This window comes from Gadus macrocephalus, chromosome 23, assembly GCF_031168955.1.
Source record: "Gadus macrocephalus chromosome 23, ASM3116895v1".
Classification (NCBI taxonomy): Eukaryota; Metazoa; Chordata; class Actinopteri; order Gadiformes; family Gadidae; genus Gadus; species Gadus macrocephalus.
In genome coordinates, this window is record NC_082404.1 from 10,757,520 (window position 1) to 10,768,419 (window position 10,900).

General features: G+C 47.2%; 1 protein-coding gene across 2 annotated transcripts in view; it reads right to left on the minus strand.

Annotated features, from left to right (window-relative positions):
- Window positions 1-10,900, minus strand: part of jcada (junctional cadherin 5 associated a) — a 31,233-nt gene that overhangs the window by 11,489 nt on the left and 8,844 nt on the right. Inside the window, exons 1-2 of one of the 2 annotated variants that reach the window (XM_060045853.1) lie at window positions 7,982-8,196; window positions 10-587 (exon numbers count right to left, since the gene is read on the minus strand). In XM_060045853.1, the coding sequence (XP_059901836.1) occupies window positions 10-431 (422 nt within the window). In that variant the 5' untranslated portion in view covers window positions 432-587; window positions 7,982-8,196. Of the gene's footprint in view, window positions 1-9; window positions 588-7,981; window positions 8,197-10,900 lie in introns of those variants that run through there. The other variant, XM_060045854.1, reaches the window with a different exon arrangement.

A 10,900-nucleotide genomic window follows, 5' to 3' on the forward strand; every position in this document is an offset into this window, starting at 1 on the left:
TCATCTTACCCGCTGTCTGACGTCAGGGACTCAGAGCGGGAGTCCCCGTGACCCTGGACCTCCCCGTCGTGTCTCAGCGGGCCCTTGTCCCTGGGGTGCTCCATGTTGTTGTTGTTGGGACAGCCGACGCGGCCCACCGGCGGCTGTTGGAAATCACCGCCGCCGCCGCCCATCCAGCCGCCGCCCCTACCGGCCGGCCCCGCCTCTCTCTCGTAGCCGTTCACCGTCCACTGGGACCCGGCGGCTCGGCCCTCTGGCACCTGGGCGTGCTTGCCGTAGGACGGGGGTAAGGGGGAGGGAGTGGGGCGGCTGGAGGGAGCCTGGCCCGGGGTAGGGGCCGGGGTAGGGGCCGGGGTGGGGGCCGAGGACGAGGACGAGTGCTGGGGCAGCTTGTATCCATGAGAGATGAGGAGGTCGTCCACGCTGTACATGGTGGCATCGGCTACAGCCGCCGTTTCCTCTCCCTCGCCGTTATCGCTTGGTCTGGACGGGAGACGGGAGGCGGACCGGGGCGTTCCAGAGGGATCCGCTGCTCTCCTACGCCCAGCGGCCAGATTCCCCACACCGCTGCGCAGCTGAGGCCATCACTGGGGAACGCGACGGAGAGCGACGTACGGACGGAGGTAGAGGGAGGAGTGGGGAGAGAGGGAGAGAGAGAGAGAGAGAGAGAGAGACATTAAAGACGTTTTCCAGTCTGACTTTAGACCTGGCCGGTTATGGTCCAGAGATCCGCATAGGAATGGATAATCATGAAGCCACAAAGCACAACACAAACAGAACAACACAAACGGCTCCCCCGACCCCCCCCCCCCCTCCTCCCCTCCCTCCCTCCCTCCCTCCCACAACAGCATACACCCGCCCACCCCTCTATTTGTGAGCCACAGCAGTAAAGCAGGGCGACAGACCGCCTCCTCTCACTGCCTATCCTATCCTCTCTCTCTCTCTCTCTCTCCCTCTCTCCCCGTTCTCTCTCTACCCTGCCTTTTCCAGTCCTCCTAGCAACAGCGTCCGTCTCTTCCCAAGCGCCGGCACAGAAAGCCATCGCGCCTTGAGCTAACGGGGGGGGGGGGGGGGGGGGGGGGGCACTAACGCAAGCCCCAGTTTTTTGCGAAGGGCACACAACGACGCTACGGCGGTACACATCAATGGAGTCTGTTGTTATAAGTTCCTAGAGAGAACCCTGTGTTGACAACAACATTGCCGTTTTCTGTATTTGATACAAACGATGTGGTGAGCGGTCACTACTTCGATGTTTACGATGTGTCATTCGTCATTCTCTGACTCATGTTTCTTATTATTTTTACTCATTTCTTTAAAGTTCTCTTCCAGTAGGGTGATTGATGGTGGATACTAGTGCTCAAAACATTGTCATTTTTTGTACACACATATTTGGTAGTGGAACTCAAGGAGTTTGATCGAGGCGAAATGTTGCCACGCTATGTTTTGGCACGCAAAATGGAAGATAAATCCAATCAATGACAATGTATGCAACCGCAAGGTCAATTATACAAGCTGTTATGTAATGCCCTTGGTACAGTCTTCCATGTAGTCATGTCAATGGAACAGGTGTTACGTACTTGAAAAGCTCAACAGAAATCAATGCCAACGGCTTGGCTGGCCTCATGATGAATAGCACCGAGAACTGGAGTAAATGACACGTTGCCAGTGATAAACTCCCATCCACACTTTTTAAGTTCACTATGAGTGACTTTTAAAGTCATATGCTGTAACAGAAAAGAAAGGGCATTTTTGGAGTATGAATACCACACCTGTCTCTCTTTCTGCATGTGGTTAACACCAGGAGTTCCTCGAAGATGGCATTTACTTAGGATCCACCATCATCACTGCCATCTGCCTTTTCACTTTTCTCCTGCCTCTCTCTATTCCTATCCCTCCTTTCCCTGCTCACCACCTGAGCCCTCAGATAGCCCGCTAGGTGATTAGCGGGTTCCGGGGCCGTGAAATGCGGCTCTCTTTATGTATGGCCGCTCTAATACGATTATCTTCCTCATTTAAAACCCTAAACCTGTTAGTTTTGGAGGATTGACTCTTGGCGCTTACCCAGTTAATACTTTCATACTTCTTTTTTTATAAGAGCAGGGGAGTTAACTCTGCCCATTTGTTGTCAGAGTAATCCCTCATGTACAGACTACCAGTTGTTTATATAGATGGGGAATTCATGATGAACAATGTTGGACCAAAACCAGGGCTTTAGTCATCAGTGAGGTTGATTTTATAACCTCTGTTTGACCCAGCATCGTGCAATAGGCTGGTTACATTTTTACTTGCCAAACCATCCACCAACTCCTATTTCCAAACAGCCAGTAACAACAACATGCAAACATCAATTGTTAATGATACCGCCGTCAATACATTAAAGTCACAATAGTTTCTCAGTTTCAAATACATAAGCCTTTTCTTAACAAACTGAGGCTAAACGTCTTGGCCGGTGACCACATTCACAACACCGTGACATATAGGCCACAACACAATCGCTAGATGTAAATCAGATGTGCCTCTCCTCCCCTTCCTTCCTCTAGATCAATCCTGTCACCCAGACCACGGCAAAGAGTTATGGTTCAGATGCTAAACAACATAGTAATTCACTCTTGGAACGACACGCTAATAGCAAATACAAGATGAGCCAACAGAATATACAGAATGAGCTGAGGGGTCCATATGCTGCCAAGGCCTAATCTACCCATGACTCTACAAACAGTATGCTCCTCCACTCTGAGGGGCTTATCTCCATTATCAACAACATTTAGGATTTCCCTTTTAAGTGACCTGCCCTCATATCAAGCTGCCCCCCGCCCACGCACATCCTTCTTTCCCATGACAGGCTCACTTTAAACACGACTAATTCCCTTATGCAATGGAATTACCCACTTCGTATCAAATAAAACCCCTGATTCAGGCTGCGGCAGGCAACAATGGGCAGCTTTCATTGCCCACAACACAACAACATTGTGTTTCGCTACAATGCCGTCTTCTGTGGCAACAATTGGCATCCCGGGACCGCACCACTCAGCCGTGGAAATCGTGAAAACCAAACACAAACGGGTGAATCTGCAGTATTTTTAACAGCGCGATATCCTGGATCAATCCCCCAAAAACTGGACAAAATTAACCCGTTTCTTTTTCTGGATAGCACATATAGCTCAGTAAGCATAATAAAAACAGAATCACACGGCTGCTGACTGTGGCACTGGCACCCATAAAGAAACCTTTAATACTTGCGGTGCACTACTGTACGGCTATCAATGACATTTACGACAGTCTGAAAGATGCAAGGCCACCGGTGTGCTACGCAAGTGAGCTCTTTGGCAAAGGCCACAGTTGTTGTTTTATTAAAATCCCGATCCAAGAGCTTTTAGAGTGTGTGTGTGTGTGTGTGTGTGTGTGTGTGTGTGTGTGTGTGTGTGTGTGTGTGTGTGTGTGTGTGTGTGTGTGTGTGCACTTCAGCACCGCCGGTGGCAGACAGGCGACACAGAGGTGACGGTCTCCAGGTTGACAGTTTGGTGTCAGCTCCTTATTCCGGGCCAAACTGGGATGTGGGCAGAGTGAGGTGTGGAGTGGGGGTGGGAAAGGGAGGCCACAGGGGCAGCATGGATGGCCGGCGATGCAGGACGGAGACCTAGATAACGCCTTAGGAATAGACAGGGAGTCCAAGCACGGGTAGTTGGTCTATGAGTATATCCTTTCACCGAAGGGAATACCAGTTACAAGATCATTTGCATTTGCATATCTTGGCGACTACAATATGTTTAAAAAATTTGCAGCTGTTACAGAGCAATAAACAGAGCTATAAACTCATAGAAATGCGATAAATAACAGAAAACGACTGGCTCGTGAATCTATTATTAACGCATGATGAAACCAAAGTAAATGATGTCTCATCCTCGTAATGCCGAAGACCTTTATGAGAACGATAACACCCCCACCCTAAAAAAAATAAAAATAACTGCGCCTTTTGTATCTAACATGCGATGGCCGGAGTGCATGTGCACACACGGTGTGGCTTTTGCCTGGCTTTTGTGCACGCAATACAAGGCCATCTCGGGATGACATCAAGGCCATCTCGGGATGACATCAAGGCGCGGACCAGCATCCACTTGTTTGTTTGTGTTCTTTACCGTCGCATGGTCCCGGGGGAGAGGAAAAAAAACGTCACACTTCCTGAGGAAGTCAGCACCGAGACCCGAGGAGTAGACGCACTGACGTCGCAAGTGTTTCCAATCAACCCCGCCCTCTCTGGAGGCCAGAGGAGAGAGCATTGAAACAAGCTTTGACCCTGGCTAGAACCGGACTCACATGTTACTCTGTGGTGACTGTACAGGACGCCAACCCCATTCAATATGTTACTAAACGCATGTCCAATCGGACTATGCAAAAAACATTAGTGTTGCTAAAACGTCCATTATGACGGGATTTGGCTTACAATGTGGGTGCAATGTTTAAATCAGAGCATGCAGGTCTGTAACATGCACACAATCAGGGGGCCACCGCCTCTTTCAGTAGAACTTGGGATTGAATAATGACGACTGACCAGGAGCATATTGCAGCATGCAGGCTACACACACCCCTAAAGGGAATAGGAGAAGGCCCGAGACTGTGCATTGTACGTCCATTAGCTCATCAGCCGAGATCAAGCCAAAAAACGACCTCAACTTTATTTTCTACAGCATCTCCAATGGCAACTATTGTTTTTGCTTTAGTGTGTCTCAGCTTCAAGACAACAGCCCGATGTTCTGTCTGAACTCCACCAATCCAAAGGGTACTTTAGTGGGGCTCCCCTGGCACCACAACCCCACACAGGAAGTGATTGGGGGCTGTTAAGGACCGTTTTAACCAACCTCAGAAGGATTGTCCCTCTCGTAATACAAATATAATATCAATGTGGAATTTTACGACTTCTACAATGTCAACATTGATAACCTCACTGACGTTTAAAAGCTTGTTAATGCATGCTCATGCACTTTGTTTGTTCCGTGTGCAATGTCAACAAGAAGCACTAAACACAACTGGAGTGTAAACTTATTAAACACTGTTGACAAATGATCCTTCTTCGTAAATTAATGTTGCCATTAAAGGAGATTCCACTCTAATAGGAACGCTTATCTACTCAGGAAACATGGCGCTGGTTTGCATGCAAAGCTTTTACCTGCAGTAAACCTTACGAGCGTCAGCCATGTTGTTTCTGAGCATAGTTATTTAGCCCTGTGGTAATTAGTGTCCATCAAGGTGCAGGGCTCGCTGGAGATGACAGTGGCGCGGTTTATCAAGCAGAAAGCGCCCTGATCAAAGAGTAAGCATGCTCTGGCTCTCTGCTAATCGGGTCGGGAGTCTGCTGCATGCCACTTGCTCAGCAGTGTAGCAGGATAAGGGGAAAGGAAGGGCAAAAACAATTAGGCTAGGCTTAGATTACAGTAGTGACTTATTATTATTAATACTCTGAGAGTGCTTCTAGGGATGGACGGGAGTATGCAATGTTGAAAGACAAAACAAGGAAGCAGACTATGTATTCCACAATGTATTATTTGCAAAGAAAACTGCCTAGTGTCATACTGAAGCTTAGCAATACAATGGTGATCATAGAGCGTTATGGGCTGAGTTTGGGAAACTGTAATCCTGAATGGTCGGGAGAGACTAATGGGTCTTCATTCATTGAATTCACATGAAACCGAAGAGAAACCTCTATATAAATCTAAGCAGGCAGACCCCCCATCTGCCTCCCATATGGCTACCGACCGCCATGCCGACGAAACGCGGCAACATAAACCAAACGTGCATTCCATTTTATCCTTCAGAACACACTTCACTGCCCTACATTCTCCAGAGGCGGGCTGGCAGATGTCGGCAGCTTTCACACGTTCCCGCTCGGCTCCGTCCTGCTGCCTCTCGCTCGCTTACGTCACCCCGGCTCTGACATCACGCGTGATGTCACACAGGATCTCCGAGGGGATCCCTGTAGCCAGGCAAACGTTGGGAGCCTTTTCAGAGAGGCGTGATAGGATGCCTCCTTCTTGCGCCCAATGGCAGAGAAACCTGTTGTTTTTGGAGACGGTCAATGCCTACTGGCGTACCCCGACACTCGACCACAGCTACCGATGCTCGGGAACAACGATGGGAACCGCGATCTCCGTTCATTGGCTGGAAGATGCATTTAGCGAACAATATATCTGGAGGAAAGATACCACACTGGGGATGACTAGAGTCATGACGCTACAGAGGACAACTGTGCAGCCAACCAGTGAGTCAGGTGAATTAGCCAATAGAAAGGAAGCGCTCCGAAAAAGAACAGGCGAGCCCTAGGGGCCCAGACGACCAAGAGGGGAACATGAAGAGCGAAGGCCTGACTTATCAGACCACTTCTGAACATTGAACTGGAATGACTCACTTCAGGGGCACGTATCACAGCACTGCTGCGTATCGCTGACCCACCCTTTCCTCTGCTGCTGGAAAGAATTAATGAGCCGCTTCCATCCTAATAGATCCCACACCAATGACCCCCTCCACCTCCTCCTCCTCCACCCAAACCCTTACTGCACCCCCAGCACTCTCCCTTTCTCTCCCTCCCTCCGTCTTTACAGGCATCCAACTGGGATTTACATTAACACAACAGTCGCAGACTCACATCAACTTTCCCTATCTCACAGATGTGTTAAAAGAGCGTGTGCATGCCAGAGCACATGTGCAAAAAACACACACACACACACACACACACACACACACACACACACACACACACACACACACACACACACACTTAAATCTAGTAGGAAAGAAGTAACAAACATGAACATGACACAGGAATCTCACAAGAATAAATAAAAGTGGAAAGTAAATACGATATGATAATAATGTGCAACAACATGTTGCTTCATCATGATTCTATCAGGGCAGATGAGCTTTTCGATAAAAAAAAAAAGGTATGCCCTCTAGAGGTCTCTGGATGACAGGACAAGATTACCTGGATATAAGTGTCGAGATTCTCCACATGTCAAGGATTCGGAAAGAAACACACAAATAAGCCAAGAGATATAAAAAATAAGTATTTTTCAGATGCCAAGAAATTTTCTCACAATGCATTCCACTACAACATGCCACTTTTCCCATGGATAACAATCATTCCTATATTTCCTTAGGTTTAATATTAAATTAAGTCCTTGGGGGCTAATAAAAAGCCTTTTAAAGACAACGACTGACGGCAGGAATGTGTGAGCTCTGCGTTCCCGAATTCAAAGGAGCAACAGAGGAGGTCAAGCGAGCGTCCCTCATTATGCAAACACGCTGCAGGTGTGACAAAGTGACAACATCAAAGCAAGCCGCCTAAACTTGGCAGACCGTTTGCCCTGGGCTGTTTTCAACTTCATCACCCAGACCGTTTGTCGTTCAGCGCTATTCGCCCTTCTAGAAAAGAGTCAAAATATACTCCTAGACTTTTGTGTATGGTCATTATGTCATGCACAGATTGATTGACAAGCATGTCAGAAGGCTAGCCTTGATGGCTGGCGCTGTTGCAGTCAGGTAGCCGCTGTAGCATGCTAGCATACAGCTAGGCTCCATCACAATCTTTTAACCTTCAACTGATATAAGCTAGCCAGTAACAGTGCCAGTCTGGTCCCACTGCTTCAAGTTGAAAATAATCATTGCCCGCATATCGCTTCCACCTTTTTAGCGCCGTGTCATTAAAGTGACACTGTGTTGTCCTACATCTTGCATCGCAATCCACCAAAGGAAGGAGACGAGGGAGAGGAGAATGGGAATAGGCTGGCTGCAAGTTGAAGGGACCGCTGTAACGTCGGCTACGCAAAGCAGATGCGACTCTCTCAACCTCTGTTTACTTGAGATAATATCAGGTCTCAACAGGACTGTCGATAGTCAACGGACACGGATCAAATAGACGTATAAACATCAGCACATATGAAACGCAAACCCATGCACTGCGTGTATATAAACGACGTAGAGCCACTTTTACCTGGGAACTGCGTCGTTGCGTTGCCGTCTAGTATCCAGCGCTCATCCTCTGCTCTGAACGCGCAGTGGGCTGCCGAGTTGTGCTGAGCGTGCCTCTTCTGGGGCGGCGGCAGCTCGGGGGGCGCGGAGCACAGCCCCTCTCAACTCCACAAATGGGGAAGATCTTTTTTTTCTTTCTCAAGATCAGCGCTGTGTGTGTTGGTAGATGTGCGTTTACTGTTGAGCCAAATATAAGGTCATCCTATCGTTTAATGTAAAAAGTGATTCAACTTTTGGAAATAAATGTTTAGAGAGGCTTCGGGCAGGGAGCTGATTGGCTGAGGCGATGTTTGGATTGTGATTTATGAATAGATAAAGAACACGTAATTATTTTTGGGAGTATTTTGATTGCATGGGGTAAAACCCTATAAATGTAGGGCTAATGATCTCCACACCCTGCTCTCTGCTTTCCTTCTTCAGTGAACGTTAACATATGTAGTTGAAGCTGCAGTTATATTTTCTCTACTTAAAAACAACAGAGGACCTCAAAACCCCAGATAATATTGACACAGATGTTGCATATAACCGGATTCATTTGCAAGAGGCTGGTAGGCGTCTAGCACATAAATGGCTATTGTATTCCCACAGCGGAAATAATTTCAGCGAGGACTGTCAAGAAGTTGCTCATCCTACGTTGAAATACATCCCATAATTTGTTTGTAATGGCCACTTTGCCAGTTCACACTTCACAGCTGGTAATATGTGCCCCCCCCCCCCCCCCCCCCCGGCAGCAGCCGACCCACAATCATGAAACTTGTGTTTACAGTAAGTCAGCCTAATATCAAATGACCTGCTCGATGCTTATCTCTTTTCCTGTAAATCGACTCTGTCTATTTTTTTTCCAGGCTGTTTGCTTAACATTGGCTGTGGCCGCGAGAGTATATGCAGGCAAACCATTTATAAGTAAGTTAAAGTGTTGTATGTAGGGAATTAGGTGAAAATAAAAAAACACGATGGGACACGATAAGAGGTACGGGATACAGTAATGTATCTGGCATCACTCTGTATACTTTTTTGGACAAGGTCCAGCATATATACCGACCGACGTGTCTGACTGAAATTCCAGCGTGGCCTGTACTGTAATGGCATCTGCTCGTTAAAACTCAAGGTCAGCCGTACTACTAGTATGACTGCTACTACTACCTTTACTACTATTTACTAGCACTACCACTAGTAGGAATACTACCTCTGTTACTTCTACTACGACTGCAACCACTCTGCGTCTCCTCCTTGTGTTTCCAGAGTATACTCTGTCTCCACTGTACCAAGCAGTCTCACTGGTGTCTGTTTTCTATTGTGCAGCGAAGCAGATACACATGCTGCTCATGTGCAACGCATTGAAATGTGGCGTTGAGACGCTGATGTCATCACTCCGTTCGCTCGTTGAGGTTTTGAGGGTTGAATGTTCGAGGGGAGCCTGGGTGGTGGTGGCAGTCGCCATCTCCATCGTTCTTGTGAGTGGAGCGTAGTTTTTCCATCCGGGTTTATACCGTGCCTATATTTAACCCAAAATACCCAATCCGTCCTTTTTGTACATTCGCACAATGTGCGGTAGAGCAGCTGGCTTGCTTAAACACAGGAACTTAGGAGTATAGCTAAGTCTTTGGTTATTTTATGTCTGGGGTGAAATCCTTAATTTTTTTTTGTAGAAATGAATATTTCAGTGCAAGTTCACTCAGGACAAGTCGCACATCAAAGCCTTGAAAACGTTGAAAGAAGCTACCCAGATTTAAACAGAGCAGGTAATTGGTTTTGATCATCTCAGAGCTGGCCAGCAGCGATTTAACTTTTGGGCGGCCATGATGTTAGCCATCTACAATTGTAGCTAACAAAGCTGGCCGTGCCACTTCCCACTGCTTGGCAAGGGACAGCAGAGATTAACATCGTAGGTAAAGTGCCACCTGGCAAGCGTGGTCCTGCCGGTGCCCTCCTGTTAATACGCGGCCAGCGATCATCTCAGAGCTGGCCAGCAGCGATTTAACTTTTGTTTTGAAGGCCATTTTGTTAGATACGGATTACATTAATCTCCATGGCAAAAAGACAACGTTGTGCACACAGAAAATGTGCACACTGCAGTACAGTAAGGATAGGATAGATAGAGGATGGCAGAGTGTGCTATTTTTGATTTTGTTGTATAATTTATTGTAACAGTATCTTACCCAGAACACATTGTCTTTAAAACAAAAACAAAATCGCCAGACTGATTGAAAAGTATCTATGACCACTTATAAGAAAGGTTTGATGCTTTTCAAGCTTTAGGATTTGCCAAGCTGCACTCAGCGATAATAACTTAAAACTGGCCTCATCTACGGACATTTCCTATCAGAATCTATCCGAGAACTGTAATTATCTCTATTTTAGGATCTTGAGACGACTCAGTGACCACTGCAACCTCTCCATCTACCTCTCAGAACCACTGGGGCTCAGCCAAACCCAAACAATCCCACCACAATGTCACAAGAATGCAAAACAGTTTTTAAGTTGCATTGCCCGATTGTAGGACAATTGCCTCAACAAGCGCACATTTGAATCTGCAGTGTGTATAACCATCCCAAACATTTGATGTATTGTTGGGACTGGGACTGTTGCCATGTCTTCTTTACTCACCAACCATGCGGTGTGTTCTGTCTGACACAAAATGTTATGTATACTAAGCTTACTGGAGAAAGCCAGCAAAATCTGTTGATCGCCCCATCGTTCGGAGTTGGCAACTTTTTTGGTTATAGGAAGTCTCGAGAGACCATGGAAGTTACCTCATCATATCCTAACTCTGGTTATCTAATCGACTCAGTTTCTTCCTCCCGGAAAGCTTTTATTTTCTTAAAACCTGATCTCAGTGCAACTGGCCACTGGCTAGCTCAAAAAAGCAGTTGGGGAAGAA